The sequence below is a fragment of the Balaenoptera physalus genome, assembly GCF_965194825.1.
Source record: "Balaenoptera physalus genome assembly, chromosome: 5".
Taxonomy (NCBI): domain Eukaryota; kingdom Metazoa; phylum Chordata; class Mammalia; order Artiodactyla; family Balaenopteridae; genus Balaenoptera; species Balaenoptera physalus.
The window spans coordinates 27403951-27427079 of NC_138884.1; the positions used below are offsets into that span (position 1 = coordinate 27403951).

General features: G+C 41.3%; 2 protein-coding genes across 4 annotated transcripts in view; one reads left to right on the top strand and one right to left on the bottom strand.

The window, feature by feature from the left end:
* Positions 1–23129, bottom strand: part of MAML3 (mastermind like transcriptional coactivator 3) — a 615614-nt gene that overhangs the window by 578708 nt on the left and 13777 nt on the right. The window lies entirely within an intron of this gene.
* SCOC (short coiled-coil protein) overlaps positions 1215–23129 on the top strand; it is a 55430-nt gene continuing 33515 nt past the window's right edge. Inside the window, exon 1 of one of the 2 annotated variants that reach the window (XM_082463479.1) lies at positions 1215–4952. In XM_082463479.1, coding sequence (XP_082319605.1) covers positions 4883–4952 — 70 coding nt within the window. In that variant the 5' untranslated portion in view covers positions 1215–4882. The remainder of the gene's footprint in view (positions 4953–23129) is intronic. The other variant, XM_082463481.1, reaches the window with a different exon arrangement.

The window sequence follows — 23129 nt, forward strand, 5'->3', positions numbered from 1 at the left end:
GTCCCTAGGTCTAAAGTGGGTCTCTTGTAAACAGCATATATACAGGTCTTCTTTTTGTATCCATTCAGCCAGTCTATGTCTTTTGGTTGGAGCATTTAATCCATTTACATTTAAGGTAATTATCGATATGTATGCTCCTATTACCATTTTCCTAATTGTTTTGGGTTTTTCATTGTAGGGCTTTTCTTTCTCTTGTGTTTCCTGCCTAGAGAAGTTCTTATAGCATTTGTTGTAATGCTGGTTTGGTGGTGCTGAATTCTCTTAGCTTTTGCTTGTCTGTAAGGGTTTTAATTTCTCCCTCAAATCTGAGTGAGATCCTTGCTGGATAGAGTAATCTTGGTTGTAGGTTCTTCCCTTTCATCACTTTATATATGTCCTGCCACTCCCTTCTGGCTTGCAGAGTTTCTGCTGAAAGATCAGCTGTTAACCTTATGGGGATTCCCTTGTATGTTATTTGTTGTTTTTCCCTTGCTGCTTTTAATATTTTTTCTTTGTATTTAATTTTTGATAGTTTGATTAATATGTGTCTTGGCGTGTTTCTCCTTGGATTTATGCTGTATGGGATTCTCTGTGCTTCCTGGACTTGATTAACTATTTCCTTTCCCATATTAGGGAAGTTTTCAACTATAAACTCTTCAAATATTTTCTCAGTCCCTTTCTTTTCCTCTTCTTCTGGGACCCCTATAATTCGAATGTTGGTGTGTTTAATGTTGTCCCAGAGGTCTCTGAGACTGTCCTCAATTCTTTTCATTCTTTTTTCTTTATTCTGCTCTGCAGTAGTTATTTCTACTATTTTATCTTCGAGGTCACTTATCCGTTCTTCTGCCTCAGTTATTCTGCTATTGATCCCTTCTAGAGAATTTTTAATTTCATTTACTGTGTTGTTCATGATTGTTTGTTTGCTCTTTAGTTCTTCTAGGTCCTTGTTAAACATTTCTTGTATTTTCTCCATTGTATTTCCAAGATTTTGGATCATCTTTACTATCATCATTCTGAATTCTTTTTCAGGTAGACTGCCTATTTCCTATTCATTTGTTAGGTCTGGTGGGTTTTTACCTTGCTCCTGTTTCTCTGTCTTCTCATTTTGCTTAACTTACTGTGTTTGGGGTCTCCTTTTCGCAGGCTGCAGGTTCATAGTTCCCGTTGTTTTTGGTGTCTTCCCCCAGTGGCTAAGGTTGGTTCAGTGGGTTGTGTAGGCTTCCTGGTGGAGGGGACTAGTGCCTATGTTCTGGTAGATGAGGCTGGATCTTGTCTTTCTGGTGGGCAGGTCCACGTCTGGTGGTGTGTTTTGGGGTGTCTGTGACCTTATTATGATTTTAGGCAGCCTGTCTGCTAATGGGTGGTGTTGTGTTCCTGTCTTGCTAGTTGTTTGGCATAGGGTGTCCAGCACTGTAGCTTGCTGGTCGTTGAGTGGAGCTGGGTCTTGGCATTGAGATGAAGATCTCTGGGAGATTTTCGCCCTTTGATATTACGTGGAGCTGGGAGGTCTCTGGTGCACCAATGTCCTGAACTTGGCTCTCCCACCTCAGAGGCACAGCCCTGAGGCCTTAAACGTAGGGAGTAAACCACCGGGGGAGCATCCAGAAAAGCAAGGCTCTGTGCTATTTAGGAAAAAACCATCCTGGACAAGCGCCCCAGAGCCTCTCCTCAGACGTTGGGGCTCAGACAGGCAGCGCTTGTCTCCGGCAGATGTGACCACACGCAGGCACTTGTCTGCCCATTTTTAAAACTGGGTTGTCTGTCTCTTTGTGTTGAGTTGTTAAGAGTTCTTTATATATTCTGGACATTAAAACCTTATCAGCTATGTGGTTTGCAAATATTTTCTTCCATTCTGTAGGTTGCCTTTTCACATTTTTTATAATGTCCTTTGACTTTATCAAAATGCACAAATGTTTTTAATTTTCATGAAATCCAATTTATCTATTAATTCTTTTGTTGCTTGTGTTTTTGGTGTCAAATCTAAGAATTCATTACCAAATTCATGCAATCTTCAAATTCATACGGAACTGCAAGGGACCCCAAATAGTCAAAACATTATTTAAAGAAGAAAATGTTCAAGTACTCACACTTTCTGACTACAAAACTAACCACAAAGCTACAGTAATCAAAACAGTGTGGTACTGACATAAGTACCAATGGAATAGAACTGAGATTCCAGAAATAACCCCCCCCAACCCCACAATCTATGGTCAATTGATTTTTGACAAGGATGCCAAGACCATTCAATAGGGGAAAGAACAGTCTCTTCAACAATAGTGTTGGGACAACTGGATATCTAAATTCAAAAGAATGAAGCTGCACCCCTACCTCACTCCATATACAAAAATTAACTCAGAATGGATCAACAACCTAACTTTAAGAGCTAAAACAGTAAAACTAGTAGAAGAAAACATAGGAGTAAATATTTGACATAATTTAGATCCACAGATAATTCTCCACTACAGTTAAAAGTGAACATCTCCATTATAACTTTGCTCAAAGACTATGCGAAGAGTGGCAAAGCTGACTGACTTGAGTTTTATCTCTTTTCACTCCCTTGTCCATTAACATAGATACTTCATGAGAAATGTCCTTGAAGGTAATCAGAAAGAAGGCAAAAAAACAAACAAAAAAAAGCAAGTGCCTAGGCTAATCCTAACAAAAAGTACAATTGGCCATAAGTAATAAAAATAAAACCCAAATACATAGGTTAAACCAAATGCACACTTTGGTTTCTAAATTCTTTGCCAGGAAAAATGGTATAAATATAGTGATTAAGAGCACAGACCCTGGATCCAGAGGGCCTGGATTCCAATCCCAGCCTTACTTAGCTGCTTGTCTTTTATTTAATCTCTCTCCATGCCTCAGCTCCCTCGTCTTTAAAATGGAAATAATATTAGTGCCTACTTCATGGGGTTGTTGCTTAGCACTAGTAACTACTTAAGTGTGTGCTATTATTTCTAGGACTGACAGAGGACGGATCAGGCAAGAGAGGTATTTCTATGCTTCCATGATTATATATAGAGTTGCTAGGAAAAGCAGCTCATATGGTAGCCATGAGCATATGCCTTGTAGACCTCCAACTTTGGTGTAACTGACTAAGAGCTCCAGCTGCTGTGCTCTGAAATCCATCACCATATTTGCACAGAGGTCTCACTTCCCACCAGCTGCTCCCATCCAGTAACTAAGCACTGCAGGAGTGCTAAGGGAGACCATTCCTGGGAGGAACAGGACGCCTCTTATGGTCAACTTTGGCTTGAGTACTCTTTGACAACCTTGTCGAAATTTCCCTAGTCTGAAGGACAAGCTAGACTTTCCATCCTGCTTTGTCAGCTCTGCATCATGTTCTGATGGCTCTCCCAGCCTTTCCTGGTTCCCTCCCTGTATTCTCTCACCCTTTTAATCCCACTTTAGTGTCCGATTCTTAGAGGACTAACACAGTCTGGAATTCAAAACTCTCTTAGCTCTGAACTTAACCTATATGCCACCTTATCTACTATCTCTTAGCTGCATGTACCTTCCACTCTTGGTTCCCAAATGTGCCTAATGCTTACTCATCTCTGAGCCTTTGCCCATGTCCCTTCACTGAGAAAGCACTCACCACCCAGCCATTTTTGCCTACTGGATGCCACTTGTCACTGATCATGCATCTCAGATGTCACTTTCTCTAAGTCTTTCAAGATCTGCCAACCAGGTATACTCTTCACCTTCTCTAAACCTCAATGACTCTTGCCTTTGCGCTTTTTAATAAGCTTGTTAACAGCAATAGCTATTTCTTACTTTGAGCCCTCCAAAGTCCCCAGCTTGTATCAAATAGGCACATAATATGTGTAGGATGGAATTGGAAAATTAGGAGGAATTCTAGTGAAATTTAATTTTTAACATTAGGATTTCCAGCAGCTTACAACCATTTTGCTTGATATAGCAACAATGAACTCAGATGAATAAAAAAAATCCTATGTATCAAAGCACTTAGGGCAAAATATAGCATGTAGTAACTCAATTTTAATACCTGCTTAAAATTCTTCATCAAATTTGGCTGATTTTTTTCCCCCAAAGAGTGATGATGTAAAATTTTTAAAAAGTTTTGGGTTTGTTTATGTATATCGAGGGGGACTAGGGGACAAAGAAAAACAGCTGTACAAGAAAATTTCCTCCTCTAGCAAAGGGCCTTTGGCCTAAGGGTTGGGAAGGCCAACATCTCTCCTCTTTGGCTCCTCCAGAAATAGAGAAGGGAGATCCTGTCATTTTAATGAGCTTTCACAGAGTAACATACAGTAATATGAGAGGGCATTGATGAGCTTAATACATAGAGAATCTTATTCCCTCACATATGCCTGATTGTTTGGAGTCATTATTGTAGTTGACACTGAACAAGTGCATTTTATTCATGTTTAATCCTTACAGAAGACATTGTGATACAGGATAGGAAATTGAGGCTCTGTGACCAAGTCATGCTGCTAGGTCACTGACCCAAATCCCTTAGAATTTTATTGTAGGTGTCCAAAAGATATGTTAATCACATAAAACTCAATTTGTCCTCCCAACCTCATTCCAGGGCTTTTGGGGCAATGTTCTTGGACAATTCAGTCTAAGGAAACTGACATTGGATTGAAGGCAAGGTTTGACATCTAGCCAGAGTACAGCAGGAGTGCCAACTCAACAGCTTCAGGTAAAGGTTTGTAACTCTTTAACTTGGGTCTCTAATCATTTCCGGTTAGGTGCACAACACACAGTAAGAAGTCCTCAGGTGGAAAGCAGGAAGAGGGTGGCTTGTGCAAGGATCAGATAGCACCTACGTGGGTGTTCATTTATTAATTATTTAACAAGGGCGATCACATGAGAGAACTGCCGTTTCCCCTGCCCCCATTTTTCTCACTAACAGGCCTGAAAAGTGAACAAGATGGACGGGTCCAGCCAAGAGGAAGAGGAGGATCGTACTTTCACCAACATTTCTCTTGCAGATGACACAGGTAAGGAAGAACCTGATGAATTCTGAAACATAAAATTCAGCAACTGCTCAGCAGTTTTTTAAAACTATAGTTTTTATTGTTTTTATGATAATGGTAAAACATAGTCATTGTAGAAAACTTGAAAAAATATAGCTACAAAAATAAAACCAAAAAAATGTTTAATTAAGAGCTATTTTTCTTTTTCCTTTAAAATTGTGATTATTTTAAAAGTTCCTGTGGTTGAATTATACATACTTTAAAAACTCAATCAACAAATAAAAATATAAAACGTTTATTTCCTAAGAGCTCAGGAAACATGACCTCAACATATGTAAAGTATATGTTATATATATAAAGTACAGATGCCCCATTTATATTACTTAGCACCAGTTTGCCAATATGAAGTCAGTGATGAGAGAAGACCTAAAACAACCTAGGATATTATTACCCTAATCTGTTCAATTATAGTCCACTACTTCTCTATTTTGTGAAATAATTTTATCATTTCTGAAAAATGAACTAGAATACGCTGCAATTCGCTTTAAAAATTATTGCAGAAAATGTCCGGTTTTTAAGCAAGGACGAAGTTTGCTGAGTTCCACAGGAGAGAAGGAAAAAGAGGGGAGCAGTAGTTCTAAAACGCTGAAGGAAGGGATAACTATGGCTCATTCAACATCGGAAGAAAACAGACACTGCTGAGTGGCACAATGTTAACTGGAAACACTTCAAACCTATAAGCAACTACGTCTTGTGTGTGTGTGTGTGTGTGGGTGTGGGGGGGGTTGGTGGCATTGTTTTGTATCCAAGTTCCCTTAGCAGAGTCATAGAAGCCAGCAAGACTGCAGCTAAGCAATGGGGGTTACTGATTCTGATTAACAGAGCAGAGCATGAATATTTAACATCAATTGCTTTCATACAGCCACGCTTCTCCACTTTCTCCCTAAATGCTCAGATTCAAAAAGCCTCTTTCTAAAGTGTGGCCAATTAGCCGAACTGCCAGCCAGCCAGAGTTAAGCTTGGCCTCCTGGCACCGCGTAAACATGCTGGGGGATTTGAAAATCAAAGAGGAGCATTTTCAGCCTTTACGACGCGAGGAAAAGTACAAGGTCCCCGGGCTGTTGAAGAAGTGGGATACCGCTGGCCTTCACATGCTCCCATCAGGGCGTTTTAGAAAAACGACAGAGCTGCAGACAGCAGCAAAGGAAACGAAGACCCGGGGAAACCTCCTCTGCTTGTGGAAGGCACGATGAGCTCTGAGCGTGCGCGTGGGGCGTCCTATATGCCGTGGGCGGGTGCGGTTCATACGGGGCGCTGGCTTGCTCCGAAGACGCCCCCGCCCAGGATTCTTTCTGCCTTGTGACGTGGGCTGGACCTGAAAGCTGATGGTCGCTGAGGCTGAGAAGGAGCCTTTGTGAAACAGATGTCTTTCATCCAGTCCTGAGCACCGCCTCAACTCTGCCCTCCGCGTCTCATCTTCTGCCACCCTCGCGCTTCCAGGGCCCACAAAAGCAGAGGAGGGCGGGGATTTGAATTCAGGTGTCTAATCCAAGGTTGGCAATGGTTTGGAGAGGGACACCGTCGAGGTTGTTAGCTAACCGAGTCTGAGGCCGGCAGTAGGCGTAGGCGCGGAATAAAGTGATAAACTGGGACGGGGTAAGCAGGATCCCCGGGCTGGTGGTGAGCTCTCGCAGCCGAGGGAGGGCTTTGAAGGCTCCTTGCTCGCCCTCAAGACCTCCTCATCCCTGGTCAGACGAGTCACAGAATCCTGGGGCACCAGGGGCCTTGAGCGATGGTCCAGCGTGGTAACCAGCAGTGGGCTGAGGCACTAGCTCTGTTTCGTGCTGCTTCAGCTTTCCAAGATGGCAAATGGAAATTGCTCATGTACTTGTAGCAGGAAAGAACTGAAACCCCATTTTCTTTGGCTTTTGGAGATAAGTGTATCAATTTGATGTGGCAGTACTGGTTCGCTCTTGTTAATAAGAGGTTCTTGGTCTTTGATAAATAAAAATAGGTAGACAAATTATTATGAAACAAATGCAGCTTGTTCACAATTTCACATTAGATTGAACTACATTTCTTTCAATAACATCTATTTTCATGCTGAGTTTCCTGCTGTTAAGAAGGAAAACTTAAGAATGAAGTTTTAAAGAAATTGAAATTTCTTTCAGCTTAGGTGTAGTATTTTTTTTCCAAATGATTACTAAGTTTTAAGGCCACAAATACTTATTAAGATGTTTGGACCTGAATACTTAATTTGTGGAACTGTTTGGTATTTCTCTTGGCCTTGGAGAACTGTAAAAAAATTACTTAAAATGAAGGGCACTGTGAACCAAGGTAGTCTGAGACTCTCTGGTCTAAGCTGTACGGTTGTTGCACTGGCCTCCCTTCTGGGTGACAGACACACAGCGCAGGACAAAGACATTTGATAGTATTGATCTGTCCTTCCTTCCTGTGTTTCTGATCCCCTTGCTTTGATGCTACCACACTTCTCAGGTTCTCCTTTAACCTCTCCTCATCCTTCTCAGGCTCCTTTGGGAACCCTTTCCCACAAGTCTTTCCCCAAGATTCTGCCCTTGGCCTGCTTTCCTTCTCTCTCTGGTTCCATGCTATATACCAGTGACTCTAAAACAGCTTGTAAATTCAAACACATTTAGGGCCAAGCACTGTACTTGTGGGAAAGAGACAATGGTATATCACTGTTTATTTCATTCAGTTTCCAAAACAAACTATTGAAATTTCTATGCTCATTTCAGTTTATTAGGTTTGCCCATCATGTATCTTTTCTTTTTGTTTTTAAAAATTTTATTTTCACGTGGTAAAAACACTTAACATGAGATCTACCTCCTCAACAGATTTTTAAGTGTATAATAGACTATCATTAACCATAGGCACAATGCTGTACATCAAATCTCTAGAACTTAATCATCTTACATTCCTGAAATTTTAAACCCGTTGATAAGCAACTGCCCCTTTCCCCCTCACCCCAGCCCCTGCAGTCATCATTCTATTCTTTGCTTCCATGAGTCTGACTACTTTTTAATTTAATTTAATTTTAATTTAATTTAATTTAATTTAATTTTTTTTGGCCACACAGCATGCAGGATCTTAGTTGCCCTATCAGGGACTGAACCTACGCCCCCTGCAGTGGAAGCACGGAGTCCTAACCACTGGACCGCCAGGGAATTTCTGAGTCTATTTTAGATACCTCATATAAGTGGACTCATACAGTGTTTGTCCTTCTGTGACTGACTTGTTTTACTTAGTATAATGTTCACAGGGTTCTTCCATGTTGTGGCATATTGCAGGACTTTTCTTTTTTAAGGCTGAATAATATTCTATTGTATGTATATATCACATTTTTGTTTAGCCATTCATCCATTGATGGACGTTTGATTCCACATCTTAGCTATTGTGAATAGTGCCGCAGTGAATATCAGAGTGCTAATATCCCCTCAGGATCCTGATTTCAATTCTTTGGGATAAATATCCAGAAGTGGGATTATTGATCATATGGTAGCTCCGTTTATAAATTTTTGAGGAACCTCAAGAGCGTTTTCCATAGTGGCTGCACCATTTTACATTCCCTTCTATAGTGTAAAAGGGTTCCATTTTCTCCACATCCTCACCAACACCTGTTGTCCTTTGGGTTTCTTTCTTTGATTGCCATCATAACAGGTGTTAGGTGGTATCTCATTGTGATTTTGATTTGCATTTCCCTGATGACCAGTCACATTGAGCATCTTTTCACTTACCTGTTGGCCATTTGTACGTCTTCTTTGATGAAATGTCTATTGAAGTCTTTTGCCCATTTTTAATTGGGTTATTAATGTCTTTTGTTATTGAGGAGTTCATTATATATTTAATTGTAAATTAACCCCTTATCAGATATATCATTTGCAAATATTTTCTCCCATTCTGTACGTTTCCTTTCTATTCTATTGTTTCCTTTACTGTGCAGAAATGTTTTTGTTGATGTAGTATTCCTTGCCTATTTTTGCATTTGTTACCTGTGCTTTTGGTGTCATATCTATGAAATTATTGCCAAGACCAATGTCACAAAGATTTTCCTCTATATTTTCTTCTAGAAGTTTTATAGCTTTGGTCTTACATTTAAGGCTTTAATCCATTTTGGGTTTTTGTGAATGGTGTTAGATAAAGGTCCAAATTCACTCTTTTGCATGCAGATATTCAGTTTTCCCAACACCATTTATTAAAGAGACTATCCTTTCTCCATTGTGTGTTCTTGGCACCCTTGCTGAAGATCAATTGACATATATATGGATTTATTTCTGGACTCCATATGCTATTCCAGGGGTCTGTATGTCTTTATGTCATTACCATACTGTTTTAATTACTATGACTTAGTAATATACATATATATATATATATTTTTTTTAATATTATCACCTATTTCTTTAACATCTTTATTGGAGTATAATTGCTTTAAAATGTTGTGTTTGTTTCTGTTGCATAATGAAGTGAATCAGCTATATGTACACATATATCCCCATATCCCCTTCCTCTTGTGTCTCCCTCCCACCCCCTCCTTATCCCAACCCTCTAGGTTGTCACAAAGCACTGAGCTGATCTCCCTGTGCTATGCGGCTGCTTCCCACTAGCTATCTACTTTACATTTGGTAGTGTATATATGTCAATGCCACTCTCTCACTTTGTCCCAGCTTACACTTCCCTCTCCCCATGTCCTCAAGTCCATTCTCTATGTCTGTGTCTTTATTCCTGTCCTGCCCCTAGGTTCTTCAGAACCATTTTTTTTTTTTTTTAGATTCCATATATATGTGTTAGCATAAGGTATTCGTTGTTCTCTTTCTGACTTACTTCACTCTGTATGACAGACTCTAGGTCCATCCACCTCACTACAAATAACTCAATTTCGTTTCTTTTTACAGCTGAGTAAGATTCCATTGTATATTTGTGCCACATCTTTATCCATTCATCTGTCTATGGACACTTAGGTTGCTTCCATGTCCTGGCTATTGTAAATAGAGCTGCAATGAACATTGTGGTACATGACTCTTTTTGAATTATGGTTTTCTCAGGGTATATGCCCAGTACTGGGATTGCTGGGTCATATGGTAGTTCTCTTTTTAGTTTTTTAAGGAACCTCCATACTGTTCTCCATAGTGGCTGTATCAATTTACATTCCCACCAGCGGTGCAAGAGGGTTCCATTTTCTCCACACCCATTCCAGCATTTATTGTTTGTAGATTTTTTGATGATGGCCATTCTGACCGGTGTGAAGTGATACCTCATTGTAGTTTTGATTGGCATTTCTCTAATGATTAGTGATGTTGCGCATCCTTTCATGTGTTTGTTGGCAATCTGTCTATCTTCTTTGGAGAAATGTCTATTTAGGTCTTCTGCCCATTTTTGGATTGGGTTGTTCGTTTTTTTGATATTGAGCTACATGAGCTGCTTGTATATTTTGGATATTAATCCTTTGTCAGTTGCTTCGTTTACAAATATTTTCTCCCATTCTGAGGGTTGTCTTTTCATCTTGTTTATGGTTTTCTTTGCTGTGCAAAAGCTTTTAAGTTTCATTAGGTCCCATTTGTTTATTTTTGTTTTTAGTTCCATTTCTCTAGGAGGTGGGTCAAAAAGGATCTCGCTGTGATTTATGTCATAGAGTGTTCTGCCTATGTTTTCCTCTAAGAGTTTGATACTGTCTGGCCTTACATTTAGGTCTTTAATCCATTTTGAGTTTATTTTTGTGTATGGTGTCAGGGAGTGTTCTAATTTCATTCTTTTACATGTAGCTGTCCAGTTTTCCCAGCACCATTTATTGAAGAGGCTGTCTTTTCTCCACTGTATATTTTTGCCTCCCTTATCAAAGATAAGGAGACCATATGTGCATGGGTTTATCTCTGGGCTTTCTCTCCTGTTCCATTGATCTATATTTCTGTTTTTGTGCCAGTACCATACTGTCTTGATTACTGTAGCTTTGTAGTATAGTCTGAAGTCAGGGAGCCTGATTCCTCCAGCTCCGTTTTTCGTTCTCAAGATTGCTTTGGTTATTCAGGTTCATCTGTGTTTCCATACAAATGGTGAAAATTTTTTTTCTAGTTCTATGAAAAATGTCATTGGTTGTTTGATAGGGATTGCATTGGATCTGTAGATTGCTTTGGGTAGTATAGTCATTTTCACAGTGTTGATTCTTCCAATCCAAGAACATGGTATATCTGTCCGTTTGTGTCGTCTTTAATTTCTTTCATCAGTGTCTTACAGTTTTCTGCATACAGGTCTTTTGTCTCCTTAGGTAGGTTTATTCCTAGGTATTTTATTCTTTTTGGTTGCAATGGTAAATGGGAGTGTTTCCTTAATTTCTCTTTCAGATTTTTCATCATTAGTGTATAGAAATGCAAGAGATTTCTGTGCATTAATTTTGTATGCTGCTACTTTAGCAAATTCATTGATTAAATCTAGTAGTTTTCTTGTAGCCTCTTTAGGATTCTCTATGTATAGTATCATGTCATCTGCAAACAGTGACAGTTTTACTTCTTCTTTTCTGATTCAGATTCCTTTTATTTCTTTTTCTTCTCTGATTGTTGTGGCTAAAACTTCCAAAACTACGTTGAATAATAGTGGTGAGAGTGGGCAACCTTGTCTTGCTCCTGATCTTAGAGGAAACGGTTTCAGTTTTTCACCATTGAGAACGATGTTGGCTGTGGGTCTGTCATTTATCCCTTTATTATGTTGAGGTAAGTTCCCTCTATGCCTACTTTCTGGAGGGTTTTTATCATAAATGGGTGTTGAATTTTGTTGAAAGGTTTTTCTGCATCTGTTGAGATGATCATATGGTTTTTCTCCTTCAATTCGTTAATAGGGTGTATCACATTGATTGATTTGCATATATTGAAGAATCCTTGCATTCCTGGGATAAACCACACTTGATCATGGTGTATGATCCTTTTAATGTGCTGTTGGATTCTGTTTGCTAATATTTTGTTGAGCATTTTTGCATCTATGTTCATCAGTGATATTGGCCTGTAGTGTTCTTTTTATGTGACATCTTTGTCTGGTTTTGGTATCAGGGTGATGGTGGCCTCATAGAATGAGTTTGGGAGTGGTCCTCCCTCTGCTATATTTTGGAGGAGTTTGAGAAGGATAGGTGTTTGCTCTTTTCTAAATGTTTGATAGAATTCACCTGTGAAGCCATCTGGTCCTGGGCTTTTGTTTGCTGGAAGATTTTTAATCACAGTTTCAATTTCACGGCTTGTGGTTGGTCTGTTCATATTTTCTATTTCTTCCTGGTTCAGTCTCTGAAAGTTATGCTTTTCTAAGAATTTGTCCATTTCTTCCAGGTTGTCCATTTTATTGGCATATAGTAGCTTGTAGTAATCTCTCATGATCCTTTGTATTTCTGCAGTGTCAGTTGTTACTTCTCCTTTTTCATTTCTAATTCTATTGATTTGAGTCTTCTCCCTTTTTTTTCTTGATGAGTCTGGCTAATGGTTTATCAATTTTGTTTATCTTCTCAAAGAACCAGCTTTTAGTTTTATTGATCTTTGCTATCATTTCCTTCATTTATTTCTGATCTGATCTTTATGATTTCTTTCCTTCTGCTAACTTTGGGGGTTTTTTTTGTTCTTCTTTCTCTAATTGCTTTAGGTGTAAGGTTAGGTTGTTTATTTGAGATATTTCTTGTTTCTTAAGGTAGGATTGTATTGCTATAAACTTCCCTCTTTGAACTGCTTTGTCTGCATCCCATAGGCTTTGGGTCGTTGTGTTTTCGTTGTCATTTGTTTCTAGGTATTTGTTGATTTCCTCTTTGATTTCTTCAGTGATCTCTTGGTTATTTAGTAGTGTATTGTTTATCCTCCATGTGTTTGTATTTTTTACAGATTTTTTCTGGTAATTGATACCTAGTCTCATAGCATTGGTTGGTTTTTACCTTGCTCCTTCATCTCTGTGTATTTCTCTGTCTTCTCATTTTGCTTAACTAGCTGTGTTTGGGGTCTCCTTTCCACAGGCTGCAGGTTTGTAGTACCCATTGTTTTTGGTGTGTGTCCCCAGTGGGTAAGGTTGGTTCAGTAGGTTGTGTAGGCTTCCTGGTGGAGGGCACTGGTGCCTCTGTTCTGGTGGATGAGACTGGATCTTGTCTTTCTGGTGGGCAGGTCCACATCTGGCGGTGTGTTTTGGGGTGTCTTTGAACTTAGTATGATTTTAGGCAGCCTTTCTGCTAATGGGTGGGATTGTGTTCCTGTCTTACTAGTTGTTTGGCATGGGGCGTCTAGCACTGGAGCTTGCTGGCCATTGGGTGGAGCTGGGTCTTAGCGTTTAGACCGAGATCTCTGGGAGGGGTTTGCCGATTGATATTACGTGGGGCTGGGAGGTCTCTGGTGGTCCAATGTCCGGAACTCGGCCCTCCCACCTCAGAGGCTCAGGCCTGACACCAGGCCAGAGCACCAAACCCTGTCAGCCACACAGCTTAGAAGAAACGGGAGAAAAGAAAGAAAGAAAGAAAAAATTTTAATAAATAAATAAATAAATGAAATAAAATAAAATAATTAAAATTTAAAAATTATTAAAATAAAAAAGTAATAAAAAAAAAGAAGAGAGCAACCAAACCAATAAACAAATCCCCCAATGATAACAAGCAGTAAAAACTATACTAAGATAAACATAAAAGTCAGAAACAAGTCAGTCGCAGACAGCAAACCCCAAGTCTACAGTTGCTCCCAAAATCCACTGCCTCAATTTTGGGTTGATTCGTTGTCTATTCAGGTATTCCACAGATGCAGGGTACCTCAAGTTGATTGTGGGGATTTAATCCACTGCTCCTGAGGCTGCTGGGAGAGATTTCCCTTTCTCTTCTTTGTTCCCACAGCTCCTGGGGTTCAGCTTTGGAGTTGGCCCCACCTCTGCGTGCACGTCGCCCTCACGCTTCTGTTCCCACCCAAACAGTATGGGTTTAAAGCAGCGGCTGATTAGGGGGCTCTGGCTCACTCATGCCGGGGGCAGGGAGGGGTACAGTAGTTATAATATGAATGTGCGGTGAGCCTGTGGTGGCAGAGGCCGGCGTGACATTGCAGCAGCCTGAGGCGCGCCGTGTGTTCTCCTGGAGAAGTTGTCCCTGGATCACGGGACCCTGGCAGTGGCGGGCTGCACAGGCTCCTGGGAGGGGAGGTGTGGACAGTGACCTGTGCATGCACACAGGATTCTTGGTGGCGGCAGCAGCAGCCTTAGCATCTCATGTCCATCTCTGGGGTCCTCACTGATAGCCGCGGCTCGTGCCCATCTCTGGAGCTCGTTTAGGTGGTGCTCTGAATCCCCTCTCCTCGCACACCCCAAAACAATGGACTCTTGCTTCTTAGGCAAGTCCAGACTTTTTTCTGGACTCCCTCCCACTAGCTGTGGTGCACTAGCCCCTTCAGGCTGTGTTCACACTGCCAACCCGAGTCCTCTCCCTGGGATCCAACCTCCGAAGTCCGAGCCTCAGCTCCCAGCCCCCGCCCGCCCCGGCGGGTGAGCAGACAAGCCTCTCGGGCTGGTGAGTGCTGGTCAGCACCGATCCTCTGTGCGGGAATCTCTCCGCTTTGCCCTCCGCACCCCTGTGGCTGCGCTCTCCTCCGTGGCTCCGAAGCTTCCCCCCTCCGCCACCCGCAGTCTCCACCCGCGAAGGGGCTTCCTAGTGTGTGGAAACCTTTCCTCCTTCACAGCTCCCTCCAACTGGTGCAGGTCCCATCCCTATTCTTTTGTCTCTGTTTTTTCTTCTTTCTTTTGCCCTACCCAGGTACGTGGGGCGTTTCTTGCCTTTTGGGAAGTCTGAGTTCTTCTGCCAGCGTTCAGTAGGTGTTCTGTAGGAGTTGTTCCACATGTAGATGTATTTCTGATGTATTTGTGGGGAGGAAGGTGATCTCCATATCTTACTCCTCTGCCATCTTGAAGGTCCACCTCTATAATATATTTTTATTACTCTGAAATCAGGAAGTGTGATGCCTCTACCTTTGTTCTTTTTTTCTCTCAAGTTTTTTTGGTTATTTGGGGGCTTTTGTGGTTTCATATTACTTTTAGAATTGTTTTTTCTATTTCTGTAAAAAAATGCTATTGGGATTTTGATAGGAACTGCGCTGAGTGTGTAGATTGCTTTGGGTGGTATGGACAATTTAACAATAGTAAAGACTTGTACCCTGAAAATTACAAAACAATGATGAAAGAAATTAAAGAAGATAACAAATGGAAAGTCATCATGTATCTTTTAAATCTTTTAAATATAGCAGATATTACTCTTAATATGGTTTATTTCACAGTGATGTTTCAAGTTTAATTCTTTCAACAAGGACATGGTTTGTTTGCAAATCAAATATATGGGAACATTATTAATTTCACAACATCATTTTCTTTGAAACACACAGCCCTCTTGGACTAGATTTCTTTTGCTACTTTTGATTAAGAGAACAAGAAAAGTTTACTTTTCTCTTAACTCTACTGTAAGCAAGGCAACAGCAATTGTGATGATGAGATAGCAACCAACGTTGAGCCTCTGGGCCAGGGGCCCAGCCAGGTGAGGACTGAGGCTCCCGAAGACCATGTGCCCTGCTCAGAGAGCCAAGCTGCTTCCCACTTCTAGCTGACTGCTGTCATGAAAGAATGGAAATGCAAAAAAGCAGAGTTTTCAAGAGACACCAAAAATACAGGGGTTTTTTTGGTGCAACCTCCTGATTCTTCCCTGTTTTCCACCTAATCCTAATTTTAAAAACAGTATCATGGAAGTCCAAACAAAACACATCTGCAGGCCAGATATGACTGCAGAAGAATCTATTTTCAGACTTCTGTTCTCAAATCTTTATCATTTGTCTTTATCTCTCTTCTTAGTTTCTGATTCATAATCCAACTGCTTGCTAGAACCTAGATATGTCCCAGGTGTCAAATGAACTCATCTTACCCCTTGGGCACCCCATAATCTGCTCCCACGTATGATTCATAATTTTAATGAATGGCTGCATCATCTACCCAGTTCCTTAAGCGAGAAATTCACATGTCGTTGTCCCATTATCATTTCTCACAACCCAATCAAATCACTGATTCCTGCTGACTTGACCTTGAAAATGTTTCTCAAATTAATCTGGCCTTCTCCAACCCTATCACCACTTCCCTGATCAGGCCCTCATCATCTCCCACATAAACCACAGCATCAACTGCCCAACTGTTCTTCCTATTTCAATTTCTATCCCTTCACATCTCTCCTCCACACTGCCTATATCACTCCCTCTCCCTGCAGAGACCGATCAATGCCTTGCATCCCCTGCTGGCTGAAGTCCAAGACACTTAACGTGGCATTTAAAGTCTCCCTCTTCCTGGCTCTACCTATCTCTTCAGTGTCATTTCCTGCCGCACAGTCTGGGCTCAGTAGGAAACACTTAACGTTCTATGCACATGCTGTCTATTTCATGCCTCTGGACTTTGCTCGTACTGCTCTGTTTGTCTGGAATAACACAACTCACCCTTTCTTGCCTGGCTAATTCCTATTCATCCTTTAAGAACCCACCCAGGGGGCTTCCTTGGTGGCGCGGTGGTTGAGAGTCTGCCTGCCAATGCAGGGGACACGGGTTCGAGCCCTGGTCTGGGAGGATCCCACATGCCGCGGAGCAACTGGGCCCGTGAGCCACAATTACTGAGCCTGCGTGTCTGGAGCCTGTGCTCCGCAACAAGAGAGCCCGCCATAGTGAGAGGCCCGCGCACCGCGATGAAGAGTGGCCCCCGCTTGCCACAACTGGGGAAAGCCCTCGCACAGAAGCGAAGACCCAACACAGCCATAAATAAATAAATTAATTAATTAAAAACAACAAAAAAAACTTTAAAAAAAAAGAACTCACCCAGGCATCACCTCCTCCAGGAAGCCTTCCTTGACTTTCCCAGGCTGAGTAAGGTTTCCTTTCTCCTTCCTGAGAATGCCAAGCTTATCTCTACCTATATTTTTTCACAGCATATTATACTTGTATGTATATGGGTCCCCTCCACCAACAGACTGTGAGCTGCTGGAAGATGGAACCTGGGTTTTAAAATGTCTGTACTTCTGGCACCTAACCCAATGTCTGGCACCTAATAGACACTCAAAACATTTTGGCCAAATAATTCTGATTGAGTTTGTGTGTACACTGGGATGAGGGCCCCTAGCTGAGAATAGACTCCTAGGGTCAGCTTTCCTAAATCATTTCTAGTTTTAAGAGTTTCTTTCCTATCTCCACTTCTGGGTCATTTAGTTCTGCTTTCAGAAAACATTTATTGAGCACCTACTATCACTTGCCAGGTAGTGGACAGGACCTGGCTATTTGGAGAATTGGCTCAGAGTAGTGTGGCAGAAAGGGCTTGAACTTTGGAGTCAGAAATGCCTGGACTTGAGTCTGTTGGACTTTTAGTTATGTAACATCCCTGAGCCTCCGTTTCCTCGGTCGTGAAATGATTATAAGAGTATGTCTCTGAATTGTTTTGAAGATTAAATGAAATAATAAAGGAAGCTTCCTGAACCAGCCTGGCCTACAGTAAGTATTCAGTACGTTTTAGTTCCTCCTTTGCCCACTTCAAGGAGATCACACACAAGTTTCTTAAAAGGCTCCAAGATTTGTCCACGTTGGTTGTCATGGTAACGGCAGCGCCCTGTGGATGCTGCTCTGTAAGCCGGACTGTTGACGTCTTCCTCATAAAGAGGCTTGTGGTAGAAGGGGGCGGGGGGTGGATACGAACAAACCCTTTAAACAAGAGCATGATTCTTTTCTGATACAAATGAGACAGCTCCTCTTTTTCCTCTTCATCCTGGCCCTCACCTCTTCCCTGCCAATATTCTTCCCACCACTGTCCTCCTTTATGCCTCAGCCTCCTTCCTGACTCTGCTCTCTAAAATCTCTCCTGAATAATAGTCAAAGCTGTTTCTGTGTCTGTTTTTGGCATCCCAATTAGCCCTCATTGTAAGGTGGTAATAAGCTTCCTGGAGAAGTGGCACAATTGTCGTGTGCTTTTATTTGGTACCTCTTCCTACCACCGTTCGGAAAATGTAACAATACCCCCCTCGTGCCCCGCTGAAAGCAGTCTGGGTTTGAAAAGCTTTCAGAAGGCCATCTGCCATCCCCTCAGCCAAGCAGCAGATCAGACACGACGCCCTGCATTAGTTAGCACTCCAAGTAGAAGGTATCAAGGGCCTGTATTCCTTTTCATCTCACCCTCCATTATAATACGGGCTAAAGAAGGAAACATACTCATGGCTACCCAGCTGGGAGACACACTGAGTCATAGCAGGAGTCTTGTCCGAGAAAAGGGAGCAGGCTTTTCTTTTCTGATGGTGAATGGAGCCAGTGTTTGCAGCCAGCACCACGCTCCAGCGTCCCCTGCACTGCTGGTAATGGCTTGACCACGTTACCCTGGACCTCATGGGATGATACGGTGCTGATGACTCCTGGAGTGGAGGCACCCTTCAATAAGTACACAAGGATGAGGCGAGGGTTGATCGCATGTGCTGGTCAGGAACAGTGAAGCGCTCCCTGCGTCACCTCAGTTTACACCCTCCAGTGAATTTGGCCATGAATATTAATTTAAAAGATCATTCAGACATACTTAGAGATGCCAAAAGAGATCACCTCTAGAATGGTACAAGTGTTTTTGTTTTTAGTGGCTTGAACAAGGGTGTTCATTGCACCAGCAATGGCAGAAAGTTTCAGCAAATCTTAACTGGCATTTGGGACCCGTATAAGTATACATAATGACACTGGCCGAGTGAAATATCTCTTCCTGTAAGCTGAAGATCATATGGACAGTGGCGTTAGGAATACCTCCCCTGGCCCAGCGAAATGCCTTTGAGACTCAGCAGAAGAGATTCAATAAGAAAAAGGAGATTAACTCTGCTTCTCAGTAGCTTCTGAGAGTGCTATGACTCTGGGGTCACTAATGTATCGCTAGAAATTGTAAGTGCTCTTTCTGCGAAAAAAAATCTTCCATCAGAAGGTATCCACTTAACTGAAATAAAACAATCTAGCATAATGCAAAAACTAGTTTTAATAAACAAGCTTAAGAAACAGAATGTTAGGGCAGCATCTAAATATTTTCAGTAATCTAGATTGTTCTCTAATTTTCTCATCAAAACATAAGTATTAATATTTTGACTCTTCCTTTAAAAGAGAAAACCATCCATCAATCGCCTTGTATCAGCAATGTGTTTTTTCTTTATTAGATTAACAACAACAAAAAAGGGAGTAAGAATGTTTTATGTTAAATTTATATGAAAGCCTTCATAATTGTGCTAATTTTTTTTTCCTAGAGAAAAATCCAGAGGAGATTCAAAAGATCAAGGGTGAACTTGATTTACCTGAGCTCATGAGCTAATGAGATGCTGACCTTCCCCACGTCTTTTTCCTGTCAAGAAGGGAGCCAGAGGGCTATTTTCCATCATGGGGACCTTCATTTCAAAAAGGCCCCAATTGGGTTGGATCCACTTTGGACACATTTCCCCTCACAGGCCTCCAGCCTGCCTGACTTGTTCCGAATTTGAGGGTCAGAGCCTGGTTTCCTTAGAGACTCTTGGGGTTCCCCTGAGAGACCCTTTGAAGGTTCTCTCTGAGCCTTCAAAGAGAATCTGGAGCGTAGAGAGAAGGAGGATGATGCTAAAAGAGCAGGGCAGACTGGAGGAACCAGCTTCAGCTGTGCTCCTCAACCCTAGGAATAATTTTTAAGTGATTCAAAAGCTCTCAGTGAGGGCTTCCCTGGTGGCGCAGTGGTTGATAGTCTGCCTGCCAATGCAGGGGACGCGGGTTCGAGCCCTGGTCTGGGAAGATCCCACATGCCGCAGAGCGGCTGGGCCCGTGAGCCACAATTACTGAGCCTGCGCGTCTGGAGCCTGTGCTCCGCAACAAGAGAGGCCGCGACAGTGAGAGGCCCGCGCACCGTGATGAAAAGTGGACCCCGCTTGCCACAACTAGAGAAAGCCCTCGCACAGAAATGAAGACCCAACACAGCCAGAAATAAATAAATAAATAAATAAAAATTAAAAAAAAAAAAAAAGCTCTCAGTGACCCTACAGGAAACAATATGTACTCCAATCACAGAATCAGAGTTGTTGTAAAAGCTGTTTCAGAAAGACATGTTTTGCTTTCACGGATAGGCTTTAACCTTCATTTTCAATCCTTGAATTTGACATTGGAAATGGAAGGGACTCAGTGGCAGCCCCCATGAATGGTCCAGGAGAATAGCTTGCCAGCTTTTTTTTACATCTTCATTGGAGTAAAACTGCTTTACAACGTTGTGTTAGTTTCTGCTGCACAACCAAGTGAATCAGCTGTATGTACACATATATCCCCATATCCCCTCACTCTTGAGCCTCCTCCCACCCCTCTAGGTCATCACAAAGCACCGAGCTGATCTCCCTGTGCTATGCAGTATCTTCCCACTAGCTATCTATTTTACATTTGGTAGTGTATATATGTCAGTACTACTCTCTCACTTCGTCCCAACTTCCTCTTCCCCCACTGTGTCCTCAAGTCCGTTCTCTACATCTGCATCTTTATTCCTGCCCTGCCACTAGGTTCATCAATACCATTTTTTTTAGATTCCATATATATGTGTTAGCATACAGTATTTGTTTTTCTCTTTCTGACTTACTTCACTCTGTATGACAGACTCTAGGTCCATCCACCTCATTACAAATAACTCAATTCATTCCTTTTTATGGCTGAGTAATATTCCATTGTATGTATGTGCCACATCTTCTTTATCCATTCATCTGTCGATGGACACTTAGGTTGCTTGCATGTCCTGGCTATTGTAAATAGAGCTGCAATGAACATTGTGGTACATGACTCTTTTTGAATTATGGTTTTCTCAGGGTATATGCCCAGCACTGGGATTGCTTGGTCGTATGGTAGTTCTCTTTTTAGTTTTTTAAGGAACCTCTATATTGTTCTCCATAGTGGCTGTATCAATTTACATTCCCACCAACAGTGCAAGAGGGTTCCCTTTCCTCCACACTCTCTCCCGCATTTATTGTTTGTAGATTTTTTGATGATGGCCATTCTGACTGGTGTGAGGTGATACCTCATTGTAGTTTTGATTTGCATTTCTCTAATGATTAGTGATGTTGAGCATCTTTTCATGTGTTTGTTCCTTGCCAACTTTATGTTAGAGCGACCTGGGTCTTCCCTCCACCAGCCTCCCTGGGATGCACACAGCCAACAGTCACCTCTTTTCAGCCCTTACTGGCTTTCTTCCCCATTTAATCATTGCTCCCTTGTTTCTCCACACACACGTTTCATTGTCAGCTTAATGACTTTGGCTCAGACTACTTGGCTGTGCACATGCTTGGTTCTCTCCTCGCTGGTAGCATGACACTAGTAGAAGTGGAAAAAAGCTTGCATTTTAAAATACATTCGTCCTTTCTTATCCCTCCTGAGAATCTTCACTACCTATTCCAAGCAGACAAAAGACAACTATTATTCTTTCATCTATGTGAATATTTTGCTTTCATTTGCATTCTTGGTGGAAAGGTTAGTGGGTTTTTCTAAGGTCATGATAACTATTTAGAAAGCTTTGTTTATAAAAGTATTTAGAAGATTTTTTTTCAACACTTTCTTATCCTTTTTAATTTTAGAATTTTAAATGGCTTGAGCTTCTTTGTGCTATGACAGTGTTCCTCAATGTACAGTGGATTCCTGTCCCTTCTGCTTTAAAATAGTGTAAAAACAGAATTTCTGTAAATACATCCTAGTTGAGAATGGACTTGAGGACATGGGGAGGGGGAAGGGTAAGCTGGGACGAAGTGAGAGAGTGGCATGGACATATATACACTACCAAATGTAAAACAGATAGCTAGTGGAAAGCAGCCGCATAGCACAGGGAGATCAGCTGGGTGCTTTGTGACCACCTAGAGGGGTGGGATAGGGAGGGTGGGAGGGAGATGCAAGAGGGAGGAGATATGGGGATATACGTATATGTATAGCTGATTCACTTTGTCATAAAGCAGAAACTAACACACCATTGTAAAGCAGTTATACTCCAATAAAGATGTTAAAAAAAAACCCCAAAAAACATAGTTGATATATAATTTGAGCAAGTCACAGTTGGCAATGATGGTTGGCCCCTAAACACTAAAATTTTCAGCCAGTGCCTCTCTGTGAAATACTCAGTGATCATCAAACACACAATTGCTCAGGGAGAGCCTATGTTTCAAGGAATTTCTCAAAGAATAGTACTTGTAGAATATTTCCTGCTAACACAAACAGTAACTCCTTTATTGGTCCATTTTGTAAGTTGGGACATTATCCGTTTTCCATAGTATGTAATCATTTGACTGTAAAAGGAATTAGGCAAATTCACAGCTAACTGGTCATTTTTAAAAAGCAAACTGTATGTTTAATATTTCTGTCATGTTCCAATGATTACATTTTTAAGGGGTTCTTTTTTTTCAACCTTTTGTTTTGGGGTGTGGGAGACAGATAATCTAAAGCAGACATTGGAGAAAGATGATTAGTCAGCTGTCACTCTAATTTTCCTATAGGTTCTCAATTCTGGAGACAATTAGGAAAATCAGTTGGTTTCTTTAGAAATCCTGGTGAACTCTTTGGATATTTGATACCATCTAAAAAATAACCCACATTCATCACAAATAAAACTAAGAGAGTCACAAAATTAAGTATTTGGAGTAAGCCCACATTCTGTTAACTAGTCATGTATCTCTTAGATGAATTTTAATAACATTTATTGATAACTTAATACGTCCCAGATGCTGTGCTCAGAACTTCACATTCATTATCTCATTTAATCCTCACAAATAGCATGTGACAGACATTATTATCCCTGTTTTTGAGATTGAAGACTGGGGCTCAGAAAGGTTTAGGAACTTGTATGAAGCAGAGCTGGGATAGCAGCCCAGGTCTGAGTGACTTCAAAGCCTTCATCAAATGACAGTGCATCAGGACAGCAATTACCAGATTGCATAACTGCATTATACTGACAAGGTGGAAGCAATAAGGTGCCCAGTTTGCAGGCATTGAACAATGAAATATGGTCCCTTAGTTATGTTATGAGGTCACTGTTTCAGAAATGTAATCATAGATTCAGAGGGCAAGAAGATCCCCAGAGGATCTCTAACAATATTGGAGTACGCTCAGACAAGAAAGGTAGAGTATAAAATTGTACCTATGCTGTGATTACAACCATGTAAAAGTAATTTATGTATATGGACTAGGATGGGACGAGAAC